Raw genomic sequence first — 22,755 nt, 5'->3', positions numbered from 1 at the left:
CGTGCCTTTTTCAGGACCAGCATTCTTTGGATTGCTCGACTGATTTTTGTCTCTCTTGATTCCAGAGAAATTCCTGAAAGGTGGTCTGTTGTCATTTCTGTGGGTCAGCTCATACTCATCAGCCATCAAGGCTGCTTTATGCAAACTTGTCACTTTGTGATCATCCAAATGTGACCTCACACTGAAAGCAACACTCTTTTTGAATTCTTCCAAAAGAACAACCTCACGTAGGTTATCAAAATCCTGATCCACTTTCAGGGACCTGTACCACCTATCAAACATCATTTCTTTTTCACGAGCAAACTCAACATGTGTCTGGCCTGGTCTGCGGTACGAATTTCTGAACTTGTGTCTGTACGCCTCTGGCACCAACTCATAAGCATTCAACACTGCTTTCTTGACTGTAGCATAGTCACGTGATTGCTCTTCAGAGAGAGATGAGTACACATCGGCTGCTTTGCCGACAAACACACTTTGAAGGAGCAAGGGCCAAAATTCCTGTGGCCATTTCAAACTGTTAGCCACCTTCTCAAATGACACAAAGTATGCATCAAGTCTGTGTTCTTCAAACTTTGGCACCAATCGAATGTTCTTGGCCAAATCAAATTCAGGGGGAGCCCTTTCACGATTTCCAACAGTCTGTGCATGAGTCAATTCCATCTCACGCAATTTCAGTTGTTGCTCCATTTCGAATTTCCTCATTTCCATTTCTCTTTGTTCTCTTTCCCTCTCTCTTTCTATTTCTAATCTCATCTTCTCTTTCTTCATTTCCATTTCCATTTTAGCGAGCTCAAGCCGCATTTGATCAGAAATTTGAGCTTGATCTGGAGTGTCAATTTCTTCTTTGAGCTCCATGTGACCAGCTACTAAGTCAAGAATCTCTGCCTTTCTTACACCTTGTGGAACATCTACATTCAAATGCTGTGCAATAGCAGTCAAATCACATTTGCGTAACCTTTGCAAGTCTTTGAGGGACAAATCTGTCCTCTGAACAAATGCCTGAACATCCATTGTACTGATTGACATTGTCACAATGTATTATGCACAATATACACTTATACAACCAACTCAACCGGTATTTTGTCTGTACCAATATTCTGGATTCCGGAACGTTCCAAATTCTAAGTTTTGGCTTAAAATTCAATTCCCGGACAAGCCCCCAATTTTGTTACGACCACAATCACTCTGAGAATGATCGCACAAAAGAAACAATCAACTGATGTTCAGGCGGTTTATTAACAGTGATATTGTTGGTACAGACTGGTAATCGGCGTCACATCAGTACAACAATGATTAATAAAAACAGTTATAAATCGGTAGTGGAATCACTTACACGTATTAAGTAATCCTTTGAAAGTGTCCAAATACGATGTTCGATGCACAGACGAATGATCCTTAACGCACCGATGAATGATTCCTCTGACGTAACTCCAGAGGCGCAGGTTACGATAGTCCACGATATAGATCCGGGGTAAAATCCACGATATATGTTCACGGCGAAACGTGCAGAGTCCAAACGTTGTGACGACCACGTCCAGTTGATGCGTTGAATAATGATTCACTTAATAACGTTCAGCTAAGAATCCAGCCCACCACAGCTTTGCCGTAGCAATGTCCATTGACATAAAAATGGAGTCTCTCTCCAATGTAGGCAAATTAATCATCTGCAGGCAAAATGTCTCCCAGGCCTTATCTCCACAAACATAACAGGTCAGCAGGTAACACAGGAGTGACTATAACAAGTCGCTTCAGAGCCAGAAGTGACGTAACTCTCAGAGCAGAGGTGTTGGGTACTCTGCCTACTGCAGAATTTCTCTGGCTTATATACTATCCATTCACCCCCTTCTAGCACATTCTATAACTCTCTCCAACCTACTAGCCAGTCCAAGTTCCAGGAAACCTGGATGACTCACTGCCTAACTATGTACAAAACATCATTACCAAGAATAACTACCAATCACATTGGGCTACAGGGACAGTGCCTCACTCAGCCAAATATGTAAGCACTTCCCAGAAAATTCTGGAAAGGGTGAACTCATTCTAAATTGAGTGAGTTATAATGTATTTCCTCTTACATGCATGTACTGTGTAGTTACATTGTATACCACCTAGAAAATTCTCCACTGATCTGGTCAGCCTGTATGTACTATATCTATACCACATAGAATGTTCTCCATTAATCTGGTCCACCTGTGTACATACACATTAAAACAGCCCGGCATACAGTACATCATACATGTACGTGTACATAACTACTAGTGTGTACATTTGTGACAATAGTAGACGTGGACGTGCGTAAACAAGCTTAACCAGTATGGTCTGTTTGGTAAGCCGTGACATGGTATTCTAGTACTGAAATGTTCGTATCATCAAGGCAAGGGATTCATTTTGGAAGGTAATATTTTCGTGTGTTGTTAATTTCGCGAATAGCTCCCGACTCGCGAAATTCGCGAAAATAAAACCCCCGCGAAATATACAGCGTATACAGTATCAACTGACAGCTGCATTTTCTTTGCTTTAGTCATCATACTGTAAAGAGCTTTTCTGGCCTGCACTACTTACCTCGAGATTGCCCTTTTGAAAGAACCATTATAATTAAACTGTACGCCAAGATAAACAAAGTAAAAGACCACTTCTACTCTTTCTTGACCATATATATGTAAAATTTGGGATGTTCCTGATTTTACCTCTGGAAAAAGTCAGTATCTTAGTTTTACTTGCCGTTAGGTGCCATTTATTGCAATATTCTTGTACTGCATTCAGAGCAACTTGCAATTCGTTCTGTACAACGATATAAAGAAAACATAAAGAAAATTCAACATATTTTTCACTTTTCTCACATAATAAAACAATGCTTGACTTGCCTCTTTCAGAAGGCAGGAGGAATAATATTACCCTTAACATACATCAGTGACAGGCTGAGGAAATGTGCACTTTTTTCAAGTAAAATAAATTTTGTGAAATTCTCTTTATATTTTCCTTATATCATTGTACGCGTGTGACATCGTACACTATAGTAGTCTTCTCATCCAGCAGTGACTGCACAGATAATTTGAAAATTCATAACCTTTGAACAGATTGTCCGATTTTCCCCAAACTTTCACCAATGTGTTCTAATAATATTGCTGCATTTACTTAATCCACATGTATATGAAGGTGAACTTGTCCTTTAATGCTTCAAAATAGTTCTAAAATGTGAGTTAGGGAAAGAAACAAAAATGTAAAAATTTGAACAAAATGTGAACAGTAGTTATGATAAAAATATTTTTAGACTAAATCGTCTGTAGTTACAGTTTAATTAGAAAAATAGTGATATCTCCATATGTGACCCGCTACAACAAAATGGTCCTAAAGTCGCGCACGGTCGAAGCCGTGAAAATCGAGTTTGAAGTTAGAGCATCAAAATTGGTCAAAACTTACAACTTTCTGAATTTGACATATTATTAGAGTCTGACATGTCGTCTATCATCTGTCGAAATTTTGAAGCAAAATGATGAAAGGAAAGACCAAAAAATAGCGTTTTTTCTGGGCCATGTTTTTTTGGCGTTTCAACGAAGCAGAAACTAGTTCGAACATTTGGATTGAGCGCCACACATAGGCTCCGCCCCTAACAACGACCAGAGTGATCTCATTGGTCAGTTTGCTGCTTGCCGCTAACCGAAGCGTGAAGCTCGCACACTGCCCAGTCGACTGGTGCGTGCGGGCGGGTTGCGCGGGTCGGTGAGGAGACCGCCGACACTGTGTTTGAATGAGCACTTCGGGGGTTGCTAGGGCTTAAATTGTCCGGAGGTGAATACTGACTTGCGTGTCTCTTGATTGTGATTGCGTCGCAAGGAGAACTTTTAGGGCGCTTTTCTCGAAACAGTGGTTTCCCAGACGTCTTGACATGCTCTCTTTTAAACATCGATATCTCCGCAGCCGATTATTTTTATGAGACGTGTTATATATCAATGTAAAGCAGAAAGATTAGGGAATTGTGTCATGCAATTTTCAAATAATCGACCTCGCCCGACTTTAGGATCATTTTGTTGTAGCGGGTCACATATATTGTAGGCTTTATTGCAAAATTTTTATATGGTAGGATGTTTTGTTATATATAACTAATCTACACATATGCATCAGATGTGATGTCTTGAAGATTTTTTAAATCACTGCTCCCAAAGGTAAACAGTACCAGTAAACACCAGTAAAGAGGGTACATTCCCCATTCTTTTCATCCACTTTACAGTTTTGGCAACAGACATTCTGTATTTGATCATAGTCCAATTACCGCAGGTATGAAAGATCTGCAGTGTTTGATGACAAATAACAGAGTGATTCGTTCAGTTTCATCATAGAGAAACAGTAGGACACAGTGAAAGATAAAGAGAATAGGGGAGAGAAGTTACCAACAAGCCTGTGAATGGAGGGTAGGAGATAGAGAAAGGGATTAGGCAAAGATATGATACCTTGTGAAGGCATCAGGAAAAAAAATATGTAACTATCCACATAGTCAGTCAAACAGTGACTATCTAAAAGCTGATGGCTTCTAAAGGACACATCTTGTATTACGTTTTATCTTGCCTTGTTGTTTTACATCTGACTTCTCTCAAGTATTATGTTGGTGACCTCAGATTAATTGGATTATCATTGTGATTATTTGTCCTTGTGACATGGGTTAAATAGCAGTCCAACACACTGTGATGCAGATTTATAAATTTTATGTGTATGCATGTATGCACACAGAAGGTAAACAGATTGTGAACCAAGAAGATGACATGTCAAGGCCCGGTCACACAGGTGAAAAGTTGCATAAACTCATGAATCACCCAAGAAATTCGAGTCTTACACGATACATGCGCGTTTTTCGCATTTCATGAGTTTGTCTGACGTGGAACCTTCGTAGTTGTCCGCCGATGTGCGCCGGATCGGTGCTTTACGCGCAACCTGGTTTTGAGCAGCTCAAAACTCGACATCGCGTAAGAGTTTACGCAGTATTGCACTGTTTTACGTAATTTTTTGCGTAGTTTGCATAGTTCTTACACAGACAATGCGCGAAATATGTGTGGAATATCAGTGAAAATGTTGCCGCTATCGCGTTCATGCACGAATCATGCGCGATTCATTCTCAGTTCATTAGTGATAATGCGCAGATTATGCGTGGTTTTCCGTGGACCTCAGTCGTCGCGCACAACCACGTATTCACCGTGTTTGGGGCCTTTGCATGCCTATGCACTGAAAGTGCGTGGTTTGTAAGTGATTTTTGCGTGAGCTTTCCGTAGTTCTTGCGCAATTCATTGGTGATTTTCATCGCGTAAGTCAGCGAAAATTCTCGACGGACAAGCACGCACAACCAAATTTCATGCGTTTACGCGACTTTTGGGCTGTGTGACCGAGCCCTAAGAGGTTGTATGCACACACACTTTGGATCTCCAACTATAATGAGTAAAGAAATGTCTTACACTAAAAATTCAGATAGCAAATGCTCGATTCTATTTTCACACTTTAATATTCAGACCAATTAATGTTGTCATCAATGTAGTTTTGATACTATCACTGGGACTTGTAATTTGATGGGGAAATAATATTAGTGTCTTTGTTTTGATTGAATAAAGACCTCCCATTAACAATCCAAGATCACCTTAAAATGTGTACAAACAAACAACCCAAACAAACAATGATATGTATACTTTATAACCAAAAAATTGCAAAGTATTACCAGCTCAAAATGCAATAGGTCAGGACACTGATGATTTCAATTCTGTTGTTTTTACTGTTCTGTTGGAGATAAAGTACAGCCTAGAAATGTGGCAGTGCATTCTGCAGTGGCTACAAGTGTCTACCAGATAGGTTTAGCAGAGTTAGATTGGATTTACTCACCCCATCTATACTTCCCTACTGTAGCCCAATGAGGATGAGCCTACAGTGGCATGTTGTGCAGTGGTCACAACATGAATAATGCACACAGTAATTTAATCCCCGGGATAGAATCCAGGTACCATCTCCTTTCCTTCCAATCTTCTTCTCTTTCTTCATCTTCCTCTTCACTGGCGTGTCGAAGCCATCTGACGATCAATATAACAGGGCTTAGATAGCCTGCCACACTTGGCCAGAGCTTTAACCCGTTGAGGACGAGTCCCGAGTATACTCGGACATGGGTCTATGGGAAATGTTGTAGAAAAATCAGCCCGTCCTCAACGGGTTAAAATGGAACTTTGCTGAAGAAAGAATATTACAATTTGTACTTAGAAGGAAAATGATGAAAACAAGTAACATTTCACTGCTGCTTTTATGCGAAATGTGCACCTGTGCTTGCCATCACGTAGATCCTGTGATTACATCAATATTCTAATTGCAACAATTCTGACCCAATTTCTGAGAGATATTGGGTTACTGATGAGTTACCATAGCAGCCAAGCTGCCAGTTTCCTTCTCCGATAAACCAGTCAACTGAAATTTTAGGAACAAGGTAGTTATCATTACTTGAAATCTGGTCTGAAAAACCTTAATTATGAATATTTTAGATAAGTAATGTGTCATTCAGTGGTATGAAAGTTTTGAAAGGAATTCTTTATACAACTTCTTTCCATGCAGTTTATTTTGGGAGCTGACTGATATTGATAAAATTGACAACTGCTGGAAATATTGCCTCTCCTTGCATAAACGTACATGGATATGGTAATCCAAGTTTGGAAATTGCTAGGATTTCTCTAGGTAGAGACAATACTCAGTTCTCATTCCATCGCTATGGTTTGTTGCGGTCGCTTTTTTCAATAACCCACAAAATTGTATAACAAGACCCAATTCGTAAAATATTATTCTTATGAAATATATGGCATGAACAATATTGATGGAAAAGTTGATACAGTGATCTGAATGAAACTTTGATATTGACTCACTCTAAATTTCATGCAGTCACAAGTGCTGGGTATTTGCTTTCAATTGGTAATGCCCTTGTTTCCCTGCAAATTTTACAATAATTTGTTAAACATCCCCCCCAAAAAAATCTTGCTGGCATTAATAATTCTTCAGAGCAATTACGTTTTTCTTCTTTTTTTTTTTCCTTCCACATGTTTGCAATCAAGCCTGCCCTACTAGACTTTTGAATAAAAAGATCACCTATTCCCACCCTCCTTAAAAAAACCCCAAAAGAACCATAAAAATAGTGTCAGACCTTGATCAGAACATGAGAACTTTAACCTGACTTTGGAGACTCAGGTGTAAGTAGCTTAAAGGGATGGTACAGTATTGGTGGAGATGAGAATTGGGCTTTTAACTTTTTGCGAGATACCAAGAAAACACTTATGATATAGTTCAGAGCATATCATTTTAAGAGGAATTCAAAATTTATTTGATGAAAATCAGGTTTGGAATGACTGAAACATCCAAAAACAAAGTAAAACAAAGTGATCGTAATAAAGTGTGGGTCCCACACTTTATTAGGATTGCTCTTTTTTGGATATCTCAGCCATTTCAAAACCAATTTTCATCAAATAAACGCTGAATTCCTCATAGAATTACATGCTATTTCATAAGAGGTTTCTCATTATCTCACCAAAAACTGCTAGAAACCTGAAATTAGGTCTCAACCAAAACTATACGATCCCTTTAAGTTTTGAAATGTTTATGATTAGTTTATGCATGATAAACAACCATTATATGAGGTGATGCAAACTAAGTGAGCGCTTTGCACTTTGCAGTGGCTTCTGCTCAAAAGCACTAAGATATCAAGTAGAATGTCCTCCCGCATCACCTCCCTCCGAAAAGCCAGACGAGAAACTACTTTCTTTTTTTACATGGCCTTAAATGATTCATGTCATATTGTTACTCATTTTGTTTTTGTTTTTTTGTTTTTTTGTTTTTTTTTTGTTAATTGTGCTATCGGGAGAAATGTTGGCATCATGTTAAAAAAAAAATTGACAAAGTATGTTACCCCCTTTCCTCTTTATATATATATTCATTTTCCACAATTCACCCAGAAATTAATATAATTTATACCCAAATTTATGATATTTAATTTTGGCAATTTCCCATTTTTATGGAGCTTCCTGTCAAATAAAGGGATAAACAGAACATGGCAGCAAAAGTAGAGTATGAACCAAACCATGCGGCAGGCAGTAAGTTCAACTCTGTCAATCAGCCACAATGTGGCAATTTATATTCCCATTTGAGGTTGGCGGAAAATTTGTGTATGGTGTATGCTTTCAGTTCGAGTTTGATACGCCTTCATGTACATTGTATCATGTATTCTTTTATCAGTTGTCATCAATTCAAAAAATATTAAATTTCATAGTAGTGCTTATCTCCACACGGCTATTTCTCCAAATTGGACCATCTTATTTGCATCCTGTTGTATGAACCAACCGAATCAGTTTGATATTGCAGTGTAATGGCACAAAAGATTATCTGACCTTGTAGTTTATGTAAATGGTGTAAAATGCATTCCTCCTCCCCATATGTAGCCCATACAGTGTATGTAGTTTGAAATTCCTTGACAGGTTACTGGGAAAAAAACAAAACAAAAACAAAAACAGTTGTATGTTGAAAACCTAGTACTGCTTAATCATTCAAGGTGAAATCAAGTGAAGATAGGAGAGTAAGTAATAATATCACTAATGCTTCAGCACTAACAACAAACAAACAAAGGAATGGCATTATATACCACTCATACGCAGTAAATCCATGCACAATGTACATGTACTTTTTATTTTATGAAACTCATTCAGGGATACACTATGTTTGTAGTGTTAGGTGTTATGTCTTGTGTTCTTACACAAGTTTTATATCACGTGATATTCTCCTCTGTATTAAGTAATTACCTAGATACATTAAATGATAAAGTCCTTTCTACAGAATGTTTCATATTCAAGACTAATACATGTAAACACAGACCCCTTGATATACATGTCTAGATATAGATGATTTGCCTTTTGATAAATTAGCGATGCTTCTAATAAACTTTTTTTCTCACAACTCTACTTCCATGTTCTGCTGTTGAATTTACTACAAACTTGTACCTGTCTAGAACAGAAGAAAATAAAATGTCATGTTTTCTGTTTATCATTTTGGGTATAAGGAAATTTGCTTTTATTCATACTTCAGGTTTTTAACCTTGTGTTTCATTCTGGCAGGAGAAGTAACATTGTTTGTTTGTTTGTTTGTTTGTGTGATTGGTTGGTTGGTTGGTTGGTTGGTGGGTTACTTTGGCTAGATGCTACAGCTATTACCATTTTAAATATTCTGTAGCTCTCTGCATATAGAGAAAATCGTGAGCACAACAAAAGGTCAAGATTACTCAAAAGTTTGATGGACAGAATCAAGATTCGCCTAGTTTGATGGACAGAATTAAGAAAATATATATCTCTGTGTGAGTAGTGGTAGAAATGTCAGCAATACTTTGAAGCTGTCTCCCTCTCCCATCCCATGCAGCTCTGGTCACCAACAGTGCTGAGATCCTACAGCCCTTCCTGCTTGGATGTGATACCAAGAACCTGCGCATCGTCCAAATTTGCCTCAACTCCATCCAGCGGCTGATCACCCATGAGGCTCTCTCGCCGGTAAGATGATTCCGCACCAGATTTCCAGACCAATTTTAAAGATAGTCTGGAAAGATACAATAAAATATGACAAGTGTGACACTGAAAATTTTGTCAAAACTGGATTAAAAGTTAAAGGGTTATGAAATTTCAAAGATTTGCTAAATTTTGCAAAACAGTTCTTGAATAGTCGATGTGAATATGTAAGTAAAAATGATTGTGATATCATCACCTCACAATTTTCCATTGATCATATACAAAAAAAAAAGGAAATTGAATTCATCTGTGATAGAAATGGAAAATGTGTTATTCATGGTTGAATAACTTCAAAATAATGAACAGTCAGGTCTATCGGGAGTTGGGACTGGGGGCATAATTGCATCTGAACAAAACACTGGAAATGTAAAAATTTTGTGTGTGAAATGTATGGCATGTTATGACTGGATGACATCATCAATTCTCGGTATCGCCAATACCTAGGTGCCATGCGCAGAGCAGCATTTTAGATGCATTATTGGATAGCCCAGAAGACAAACTTGCCCTGGTTTTTTGACTGCGATGCACTCAGGTCATTCCGTCTTTATTCAGGGGTATTATTTGTTGAAGCTTTCTTTGCTTTCCATCATGTGACCAGCACATTGAAGCCTCGCAGTTGTGAACCATGACTCTAGTGACCGCAAATCAGTAAAATGTTGAATTTTATACTCATTTTTAGTTGAATTCTAAGCGAAGAAAAAAGCAGCAACGAAACAAAAGCAGACAAAAATTGCATTGAATTGCATTGGAACTGAGACACGTGCAAGACAACTGGAAGCGACAATGGCACTGAGGAATCCCACAGTGCATCTGTGACAAGGCTTTTTAGCGTGCACAGAAGTTTTCTGTGCATTGGCGATATCGAGAATTCACTCTTTTCATAGAATGTTCTTGAAATGTTTTGTGAAACTTAGCAAAACTTCACAATTTCATACCTTCCTTAATTTTCATCAGATTTTTATCAAATTTTAGATGTTTTGCAAAGAACATTTTACTCTTTCTTTTTAGTCTAACTTTCAACTGGTCCAGAATTCCCCTTTAAATGATTTTTCTCTTTAAGATTTACAGTAGATCTTTTGATTGAATGGATTCTGTACTGAATCATCCATAAATTTGAGTATGTAAGCTGATCTATGATATTTACATGTCACAATGATATAAGAATGTACTGCAAGCATAAACATCGATACATTTTAATCCTTGAGATATAAAGATAAGATTTCTCTCTGTGGATCTGATAATATTACGACAATCACTGAAAAAGCACTCCTGTTTTACAAATTGGTCTCAGTCTCTCATTCTGGAGCCATGCGCCATTTGTCAAAGATTCAACAATTTGCCTGTTATATCTGAGTCAATATTCACCTTTGACAAACTGTATAGAAATATTCAAATTAGCAATGAAGCAGTGTTGTGAATGGACATCCAGTCCCAAACAAGCAGCCCTGTCTTTATTCTCTCTTATCTGACTGTGACTGCATTGCAATGGATAAGTGGTAGTGGTAGTATGATGACTGAATTTCCAGATCGTGACAATTTCCTATAGATAGGAAGTAATCACTACGGATAACTTTGTACACCTCATACAAATTAATTCCCTTGTAGGGACACCGTTTGTCTTCACCGTATTGCCTCCAAGATAATTGGCAGTTCCCCATTGACCTAATTCATAGCATACCAGGTTGCTGTGAGTGAGTTTGTATGATCCAGTAGAAGTCATTCACAGGACAGATTTTATAGTATTCTCAACACTTCTGTAATGAGGTAGAATGTAGAATCTACTATTGTGATTGTCTGAACACTCCTTTTCAGCCATCTCTCTTGATATTTCTGTAACGACTTATCACCTCAAATCGATTGGATTGCATTATTAACCCCCGAGGTTATGTTTTCATTAATAATAATAATAATAATAGTGAGACTCTTATAAAGCGCTCATTTCTACCTAAAAAAGATACTCAAGGCGCTATAGAACAGAGTACATGTGTCATGTTACAACAGTATCACAGGAAATAATAAGAACAATAAACAAACAAACAATATATACGTACACATATACATACAGGTATACAATTGTCAATTATTAGGGGCATTCACACACACTGTCAAAAAGTGGATTGCGATCCAACATCGATCTTTTTTGCGAGCGTTCATACACACGAAAGTTACCATGGGCGCTAGAATAAAATCATCCCTATGGAGAGAGAAGTGGGACACTGTGCATGCCCTCACTCCACAGTTTAATCAGCTCCAGCACCTCCTCATCTCTCCAATGTGCTCCCGAAACATGCCCACTACCAGCAGAAGAACATGAACTCTCAATTTCTGCCATAATTTTCATAAAATTCACCTATTCTCTCAGCTCACAATAACCGAGACGCGAAGCTCTGGTATAACTGCAAACTTGTGTAGAGTAGAGGAAGAACATTTACACAATACTGCACATGCACTTTGCATTGTCTGTACGTGTAAACATTGCACATATGTGCAAGCAGAGGGAATGCACGAATAGCTGACAGAGCGAATACCGCCTGTTTTCATTATGCGCGGTGCATTGTGGGATAGACCCAATCGATTTTTGATTCATGACGGATTCACACACACAGCGCTAGGCAAATTATCGCTATAGTTCTGAAAAATCGCAAGAAGAACTGCGAACTGGATCCCGATCGCGAGAGTTCATGAAAATTTTCTGTCCACACACCAAAAAAAAAGAATTGAAATTTCCATCGCGATGCAAAAATTGATTTTCAAATCTCACCTTTTCTGTGTAGGTGAATGCCCCTATTAGCGTTTGTTTGTTTGTTTGTCTGTGTGCAAGATAACTCAAAAACTTGCAAACGGATTTAGATGAATCTTGCAGGAAAAGTTGATAATGACACAAGGAACAGATGATTAAAATTTGGTAGTGATCCGGGAATTTTTATGAAATTTTGAAGGTTTTAAAAAAATCTTTTGACAGATAGGGTCAATGAACTTGGGAGTTCAAGCCGTGCGTATAATTTTGAGGTTTGCATACGTGCTCGAAAGCGTGTGCTCTGCTCGAGTAAGGCGCTGTGCAGCTGGAAGCTGATGACGTAAACAAAAGGCTTCTACATTGGGAAATTCAGCGATTTTCAACATGTGTATATGGGTGGAAATGAGCTGCTTAGCGGAGGTCTGCGCTCTCCGAGTGCTTGTCTAGTTCTGGATTGCATTATTCTGGCAGCTCTATTTCACACACTTTTTATATCCTATGCACAATCCTAATGTCACTCCTTTTTGTCTTTTCTTTGCCCTGTATGCTCATCTAAACATAACCTCTCTTTACAATTTCCATTATCACTTTATGAATGACACCTTCCTTTTTTTTCCCTACGTACCCATTACAGGGTAGCCTCAACATTCCATCATATAAAACTATAGATACAGACAATTTGCACATGACAAAGTCAATGGCCCCTTACTTTAACTGGTATGATCATTTCACTACCAGAGCACTACTCAGACCAGTATAGTGTGTTTCATTCACCTGGTTATGAAGCTTCTACTTCATTAAAACTTTTGATCAGCAGTCCGTAACAATATTGCATATTGTGTGGCATAATATCGGACACGACAGACTGATGCGCATATTCAAAATATGATAATTGCTGTTAGTAGCGGTATAGTGTCTCATATTTTAGTTTCCTGAAAAATGAGACCTTTTTTATTCTAAATGTTTTTCTAGATTTCAGAAAGTTATTATTGCCTGCTATTCTGCACCTCTGCTGATATGTTGCTTTTTTTTGTTTTTGTTTTTTGCAACCATGATATGAATGCAGGGAGGTAATCATAGACACAAATCATGCTTCATGTCATAATGTCCTACATCCAACGCAAAAATATGCAGCCATTTGATCCACCTCAAGGCTGCCAGAAACCTTCACAGAATAGAAGGCATGTGTACGTCTTGAGGCCTTTAACTGGAGATGTTCGCTTGGATTCATCCATGCTCGGAAAGTCCCGAAGCAAGGAAAAGCCTGCTGAACATACTGCTGATGCCTTAATGTATTCAAAGCCCTGGGGACAGTATTTGCACCGGAGCACTGTCTGTAACTGCCCTGCCCCTTGGGGAGGGGAAGCAAAGTGTGGTCGTGTTTTTAAGCTGCAGGTTGGATTAACTAATCAATTCTTGGGGAGGATAAGGAACACATGATGTTACCATAAATATTTATGGAACCCCTACCCAAACTGCACATGTGTTGCATTATAGATGAAAGTATACCATAAATGTCTGGCAGTGACAATGGCTGGAAGTATCTATAATCCATCAAGAGAGAGTAGAAGTGAAGTGGTAGATGGAATACTGTGTATCTCCTTTGAGGGGCTTTCACTCTGGGCCTATTATGTAGAGTTCAGTATGTACAGGCTCATAAAAAGATAGATAAAGGAAGGAAGGGAATTACAAATTGTGCTTGCATTGATTTGCAAGAGTGAGAAGAAGAAATGTGTGGGTAAATCCTTGGATCCAACCTCAAAGGATTTTTCATGAGACTGGCATATATGGCAGTGTAATCTTTCCAGTATACATTCATACTGGAAGCACATTCTGTTATCTCGGTCATTTCTACCATTTCTTTTGCATTTTAGATGTGTTTAACAATGTCTTTTTATGTTTAATCACAGATTGGAACCTGCAAATACATGTAGCTAGCAAAAGGTATTAAAACAGTATAAGTAAAGATTTCAAGTGTGTAGATTTTCTGGGAATAAAAGAGAAATGGCTAACTTTTACCCAGACTGAGCTACCACACATACAAATAATACAACAACAAAAAAGCAATCAGGATTTCAAGATGAAGAATTTGTACATGCTAGCTCCAATCAAAATTTGAACTATCACATTTTTTTCACCATTGCAAACCCTGCAGAATAACCAATATACGTCTAGGAAATCGAAAATGTCAATTGATTCTCAAGATTTATGCGTCAGTCAAGTTATGCTTGCACTAGCATGCAGTCTTTTCTCTTTCTTTTAATGTACAGTGTACGTGGGAAATCAAAAGTGACTGCCATTAAAACTTGATACTTTGTTTTGTTTTGAAAACCTTTATGGATGCATTTTGCTAGGCCACTTTGATGCTCCAGAGATACATGTAACCATAGTCCCTTGTGGGATGTACATGTGATGTACCTGCCTTGAAGGCTTCATTACCTACACTGGGAATAATCCGATGATCCAGATTTGCCTCCTAAAGCTCAGCTAGAGGGTGTAATTATTTGTGGTAATGCCCCGTGTTTTCATGCTGTCAAAGTTGTTCTTGGAGCTGTAAACATTCTTCACTGCCTGCCTGTGGCAGGCAGTGGAATACATTTTGGAACGTGAAGAACATATTAACAGAATATATTATGTCAGTTGAAAGCTGTACAAGTGAAATCTGATTGTGAGAGTCCATGGTGAAGGTGTAAAAGCTTGCACTTCATGTGGCATCCACAAGCTCAAAGGAAACCAAAGCCCAAATATAAATGGAGATTGAGTGGAAGCATCAATATTAGTAGCGAAAGTTTGAGAAAAATGGGGCAATCGATTCAAAAGCTATGAATTTTTAAAGTTTCGGTGCAGTTGTTGCTGGATTTATTTAAGAAGACTACTACATTGTACACTTCATAAAGTCATATTGGACATCAATGCAAAGAAAATATAAAGAAGATTGGTGAAGGTGTGAGAGCTGTGAGGTCATTCTGGCCACCCCTGTTATCCGTATCAGACCCATATAAAACTGGTATGATATTAGTGTTAAGTCCTACTCAATTATTCAACCGCAGAACCAGAAAAAATACATACAGGCAGCATCAGCAATAAACTTGATAATGTGTGACGATACAGTAGTGTACGACCCATACTGGAGGTTGACCCTGAACCTGAAGGGGGAATAGATTTCGCATATAGGGCACGCTAACTTTCATGATAATGGTACTAAACTACAACTTGGGACCCCCCCCCCCCCCCCCCCCCCCCGCAAGTAGTAGATAGAGCATAAACCCAAAGATGTCTTGTGGCTCTAATAATCAACTAATCTTTAAGATTGCTGACTTTCGAGTATGTCTGCATGGAGATACACTAAGACCTAATGAGCAAATCATCAAAGATTGAAACTGTGAGCTAGTCTTTAAATTTAGGAACATCTTGTTAATGTTACTCATTTTTTTCATCTCTTCTTTCCTTTTTGTGGAAGGGATTTATTTTCAAATTACTGAAATGCATTCTGTTGCATATTGTCACCATTTTGCATTGTCATAAAAATATTACTAAAAATGAATAAAAAGGGAAGATAAGGATTCTATCCTTACTCTTCACCAACTTTAACCATACAAACCAAGCACTGAAACTCTTGTTCTTATGTGCTGGTATTCCAACTTAGAGGAATACAGCAGTTGACTAGAAGCAAAATTTATAGCTGAATGTGATTATTCGCTGGTTTTGATTTTCTAATGAAAGGAGATAACTATTGTTCGTCGTAAACCCGGTTTGACTGTTACTGATATTCAGTACCTGCCAAAATCAAAAGATACAAAACGAGCATTTCTAGATCTGGCCAAACCAAATGTGCCTCACGATTACATTATTGCCAGTTGTAACTACAATGTACTATGTCTGTATAAATGTCAAAGACATTTTTAGATGGTGGTCCTTTCAGAGTTTATGCTATATCTTTATCTATGATTACAAATGATATGTCTAATAGGCGTAAAAAGACAAAAATAATCTCTAAGACGAGCTTGGACAGCTTGAAATTACTCTTTCAGGGCACCATTTTGATATATCAAGGATGTATAATAGATGGAACATTTAATTAAACATTTATTTTGAAAGTACCACAGAGGATGTGGAATCACTGATACTAATGTGAAATTCCTCTCCTTGAGACCTTATCTTTTCCTGTAATTCACGCTCTTTCATGTGAAACCGATTCTGCCAGCATAAGTGCCCTTTTAAAGGCTAGCTAGAGATGAGAGAATCAGCCATAATGGTACTCAGTTCTCCTGCTTTTAGATGCTTTAAAAGGTTTTCTGTACGAGTCTTCCAACTAAAGCAAGCAAAATGGAAAGGCATGACTCTCTTTAATAGTGTCTGTCGGTATCCTACCACTGGGGAAATGTGATATATAACATACATGGTTCACATAAAATTTGTGTATTCAAATAAGTTAACCATTTTCACTTTAAACATGATGATGCTATGGTTGAATTTTACAGTGGGATCTCACTAATCCAGCTTTGATGGGATTAAAAAGAAAAAAACAGAAGCTTAATGCGAAGACTGCAGATTAGTATGATACTGATACGATTAGAAAGAATATTTTTTGACAGGAAAGAATCTTATATGGCTTTCTGCCTGGAACTCGGTAGGATACCTACTAGTAATGAGTGAAGTAGGAGCCACTTGCCACATTAGCGCCCTTTTGGCGATACTGTTCATTAGCTAGGCATCCCAGCAGGAAGGCCAAACCAACAGTCTCTTCTGGCCCAGGAGAAATGTAATATTGTATTAACCCAGATTGCAAAATTACAGTTTCTACCCCCACTTTATCTGTGATCACATCTTACCCTCCTGGCAGGAAGTAATATCACTGACAAATGCGCACATAGGGGGCTTTCACACTTGCAAAGTCTCTGGGCCCTGTTTTATCAAAAGATAAAATTAATTTTAAATTTCCTTACCACACAGGCTGCCATAGACTTACAGTTGAAATCAACTATATAATCAATTTTAACTCTTCATAAAAACAGGGCCCTTCTGGTTTCATAACATGTTTGTAAAACAACATTAGTGGAATCCACCCTGATATGAATTAGTGGGACAAAATCTCAAAATTTGCATCGCAATCCAAATTTTGAGATGTTTGCTTGTGTGAACATCAAAATCCCACAAAATAGTGTGATCAGCAGCACAATCCAAATCGAAAGAAATTTTGCAAGTATTTCAGAATCCAAAGAAATCTTGCCAGTATTTCAGAATTATGGTAATTTGAGGAATAGTGGGATGATTCACATCGCAGTGAACGCTGGAGGAAAAATCTCAAGATTTTTTTCGTCCGCTTTACAAAACACACATGTATCACAACAGTGCATGAACAAAAGGGCAAGAATCACCATTCCGGTAGATTTTGGGCTTGTACAGTTTGGTCAACAAATTATCTCAATCAGTGATTAGCCGCATATTTCTGTCTATCTGATGTGTGTTATGAAAAGGCAGAGAATGTTTCAGTATTTGGATCAAGATAATTATCTAGCTATTTTGTCTGTGTGAATACAACTAATGTCATGCTAATTGAGGAGTTGAGGCCTTCACAGCATAACCTTGTCTCACTTCTGCCATGGTATGTGTGTGTGTTTAGGTATACACCTCCATGCAAGCAAATTGAGAGTTGCACGTTTGATTGACAGGTGTTCGTCACACAGCTTTATATTATTCAAAGTTAATGGTCAGGGGGGAGATTCACATCTAAATTTACACCTGTACTCTAAACTTGCTTGGAAGCATGTTTCAGAAACATGACTACAAATGAAATCTTTGAAAGTGTGAACCTGTCAAGTTCTGCTACAGTATGATGCTTGGGACGACTCAACATGCCAAAATGACATCACAAAGATTTTAAACAAAGGCAGATGAAATATCTCAAATGGCAATGCACATATGAGCAGTGTGATATCATTCATGTCTGTGCCCAGCTTTATTGAGTACAAATTTGTCCACACGTATGTTAGATCAGAGGGTGATGTGTTTTTATTGACTGCAAACATGAAATTAGATTTTGTTCAATACAGCTCTCCACTAATTGCAATTACCATGGCAATGGCTAATCAGCTCTGTGTGAGTACTTGTTGTTGCCATGGTTCCTGTGGCTGTTGGGGGTGTTTGTATGAAGTAGGGGGCTGTAATTACTTTCATAAGGGTAAACTTTCAGCCGTCATATCATCATTCAACAACTTTCTACATTCCATCCCCATGCATTTTGCACACAATATGTTGTAAAGAGTGCCATGATGTGGGAAAACATGCTGTTTAAGAGCAATTTACAAAATTGTACATGATAATCTACAGGTGAAAGAATTTAACCGTCATATCTACTATGGACTAAGAGGAGTGTGTGTGTGTTTGTGTGTACAACAAAGACAAAATGTATCCGTTTTCACAACAAAAATTATTGTAATGATGTCAACTGCATAGAAAATTGTGTGAAAGGATAAATCATTGTAATAAAACACATCTGAAATCAATCAGTGATACTTCTCTTCAAGCCTACTTATACTATAAAAGCAAGATATTTTTGCTGATTGAACAGCCAGCCTTTTTTGCGGCATAACATTTTTGGGAATTGTTACTGGCATTCAGTGCGTAGAGTGCAGACAAGAACTTTCTTGTGTACTTTAATTCGTGGATCATGGCTATCACGAAATTCGCAAAATTGAAAATGCACGCAAACATTCCTCATTTTACAGTACACTACATTTATTACCTCCGCCAAGGGAGGAGGTTATGTTTTCCTTACCGTTAGTTTGTTTGTTTGTTTGTTTGTCCGTGTGCAAAATAACTCAAAAAGTAGGTAACGGATTTGGATGAAACTTACAGGAAAGGTTGAGAATGACACAAGTAACAAATGATTAAATTTTGGTAGTGATGCGAGAATTTTTTGGAAATTTATGAAGGAATTTTGATATTTTGGCAGGTAGGGTCATTGAACTTGGGAGTTCAAGCTGCGCATTTTTGAGGTTTTCAAACGTTCACTAAAGTGCGTGCTCTAGTTTCTGCTAGGGCGAGGTGCGCCGCGCAGCTGAGGGTTTATGACGTAACAAAGGCTTCTACTAGTATATTGGGAAATCGGGTGTTTTTTCAGCGTGTATACCTATGGGTGGAAATCACTGATCTCTGTGGAAGAGCCCAAAGAGCTTTTCCCCAGTGGTGGAGAGGAGAAAAAAGAGCAAAATCATCGCTGGAAAGTAGCTGCTTGGCGGAGGTCTGCTCTCTCAGAGTGCTTTTCTAGTTGAAACTGTCATCCAAATTTATGACAATTTTTTGTTCCTGTGATTCATCATTTTGTAGTGCATATCAGATAACAATACTTTACAGACACTCAAAACATTTGGGGGAAGGTCAGTATAATACAAAAAATTCCACTGAAAGAGCAGAAATACCTGTATGTTCAGACAGTTTAGGCTAAATAAAGATCTTTCGCCTATTACAACTGAACTTTATACCCCTGCTATTGATGCAGTGCATGCAGTATGTAGATCCTTACAATCGACCATGTTGGCCTGTGTATGAATATTGTCCAGATATCTATACAGGGGGTAGGGGTAGATGTGCAGATTCAAAGTTGCAACCTCATAGCAAAACGTAATTAAGTATCCATCTTAGCACAGCAACCTCATTGCAATGTCTTCTTCACTGCTAAGCTGAAGAGAGGAATACTAAGTGGCAATATCTAAATTATTTGATGTCATCTTCTGCCACAGTGCCATATTGAGTACAGGTCCTGAGCACTAAGTTCATCAAAGGCAGGTGAAATGCCACATATCTCACTTTCTTCTCCCTGCTTTTCTGTATTGAGTTTGCTTTTCTGCTTTTTCTTTGTTTGATTAAAGAAAAAAAAATTGTGTATTCTGTGTGAATCCTATAGTTTTCACATCTGATATAAGTTTGTAGATTATTTGTTAAAGCAGTGAAAGTGATTAAAAATATGTAATGAAAGCAAAGAGGAAAATATATTCTGTTTTGTCGTCTTTTTTGATGTGGGGAAGAATGAAATCAGTAGAAAAGTTGCAAAACTTTTACACGATATGAAATTTTTAAGCATGAGAAAAGAATAATTAGAGCAAGGGATTGTGGTGACAGTTTTAGGGCATTTTTGATGCAGAGTTGAATCTGCAACCAAGCAATCCCTCATTTATCAGTGCTCGTGTCTAAGGATTGCCTGTAAATACAGTTAAGCCTACTTTGAAAGTGATTATTAATGCTTACTGCTTTTTCATGAATACCCGTACATTCTAAAGGTCATCGCAGTGATCGAGCGCACTTAGGCTTGTCTTGAATAATAGAAAGCGTAACGGTGGTGCCCATGCTTTACAAAATGTGCCTCCCCCCCCCCCCCCCCCCCCCAAGAGGCTACTGTCTGGCTCAGATTGATTGTGATTTCGCTCATACTGGGCTGTTTGTTGTTTCATTAGTCAAGTAACATATCATATAGTCACAATACGTGTTTCCATTTATTCCCTTTTACAGATTCTTTTAAATAAAACAGTTTCATAAACCACAGATAAAAGAGGTTTATGCATCAGCCCTGTCGGAACCAAGAACCTAATATCCTATTGTCATAGCTTCCCTGATATTTTGAATGCATGTGGGGTTTGCACATATGGTTCGTACATTTCTTGCCAGTGCAGGAAGCATTTGTGGCAAATGTGGGACTATGCTGGTCAGTGCACTTAGTGCATGAAATACATGACAAAATTTTGTGTGTCTTCAAAATTATGGCACAACTAAATTTTGGGGTGACTCTCGGACACTTTTGTTAACTGTTTGAAACCCTCCGTAAACTATGCGCAACCTATGTATGCACAAATTAGTTGATCCAGTGCATACCATGTATAGGGCAGTGAAGATGTACATGAGCCAGTTAAAACAAGTCTCATGACCACAAAAGACAAAATAAAGTTGACCACTACAAGTATGTCATGGCAGTGAATACCACTGCATGAACACTAGGTAGGTATGGTGTAAATATGATGTGTCAATGTGTGTCCTAAGATTACGCATTCCGTGAACTATTCATGAATTTAGCATAACCCCAAAAATGATTACGTGCCACTAAATAACACACACTGGCATGCCATAATGTGGAGCAGTGCAGAAGTCAAAGTGTCAGGACGACTTTTATTGCCTTCTGAAAAAGTTAATGGAAACTTCACCCAAAATGTGATTATTGTAGGTTCAATGAATAGAGAAATATAGCTGAAGAATGATATCAGTGAAATTTGAGGAAGATCAGATAATGAATCTGTTCAAAAGTTAAGAATTTTCAACATTTTTATTAAATCCATGTGTTGTCATTGCTTGATAAGAAAGCTACAGCAATATGTGATGCTGGTCACAGTAATGGAACAGGGCAATTCCGCGGTTAGTAACGTTACATTTGAACAAATTTAGATATTTGTTTTTACTACAAAATTACCATTTATTCATTTCAAGTCAAAATTATGTCAAAAACATATTTATCCTTCCCATGTTTATGATACAGAAAAGAATGAATACAATCCAAGAAATATTAGAATTGCTATGGCAACTTAAAGGGCTGGTTAGTAACGTTACGAAAAAAGGACATGACAAAAAAATCAATGTCTTGTAACAAAAAGTGTGCAAAAATTCAAGTTACTCCAAACAAAGTGTTGCATTAATTTCAATTATTGCATCATGACAAATGTTCATGCAAATTTTTTTAGCAGTTCGACGGATAATTTTTTAGCTAGACCCCCAAAAGCATGGTTAGTAACGTTACGGTTAGTAACGTTACATTTGTCCGGAGTAATTCCGCAGGTCATTTCACCCTTTTGTAATTGACAAAATGTCACATGACTTCTAGAGTATTTAAATGTATTCATCTTTTACCCTTTAGCAAAGCTTTGAGGAAAAAATTTCAAAGGAACCCACTGTAATTTGCATTTAAGTGAATTTCAGCATCCCCAGTCCCACATGTACATTTTAGATGATGGTTTTAGATCTTGCAAAATCAATGAATACGAAAAATAATTTCTACTGAATTTGAAAGACCTTAATGATTGATGAACATCCATGGCATTAGTTGATACCTAAATCAAGGAGTAAGATAAAGAGGCACATTTCTTTTATCCATGTCATGTCCACCTAACTGCGGAATTGCCCAACAGTATAAAGAAGATATAAAGAGAATTCAACAAATAATTTCTTAAATGTACACATTCCCTAAACTTTTTACTGATGTATATGTAACATGCCCCATTCCTTCTTAAGGAGATAAGTTTAAAAGTGCTTTTTCAGTGTGCTTGAAAAATGAAATTATGTGGAATTTTGTGAATATGCATTCTGCATATTGCTGTTTAAAAGTCGTGAAATATTATTTACAATAATCATTTGATTGTCCCCGCCGAACGAGTTCGAGCAGGGGACTATGAAACGGGCTCCGTACGTGTGTGTGTCCGTGTGTCC

At 37.8% G+C, this 22,755-nt stretch overlaps 1 protein-coding gene across 1 annotated transcript in view; it reads left to right on the top strand.

Annotated features, from left to right (window-relative positions):
• Positions 1–22,755, top strand: part of LOC139715517 (protein MON2 homolog) — a 100,168-nt gene that overhangs the window by 17,181 nt on the left and 60,232 nt on the right. The window contains exon 4 of the mRNA XM_071627087.1: positions 9,409–9,536. Coding sequence (XP_071483188.1) covers positions 9,409–9,536 — 128 coding nt within the window. The remainder of the gene's footprint in view (positions 1–9,408; positions 9,537–22,755) is intronic.

Source organism: Diadema antillarum, unplaced genomic scaffold (genome assembly GCF_040938485.1).
Source record: "Diadema antillarum isolate AM-2024a unplaced genomic scaffold, OU_Dant_1.0 scf00000049, whole genome shotgun sequence".
NCBI classification, from domain to species: domain Eukaryota; kingdom Metazoa; phylum Echinodermata; class Echinoidea; order Diadematoida; family Diadematidae; genus Diadema; species Diadema antillarum.
Note: the sequence above shows the minus strand (reverse complement) of the source record. Positions and strands in the feature narration are given on the sequence as shown.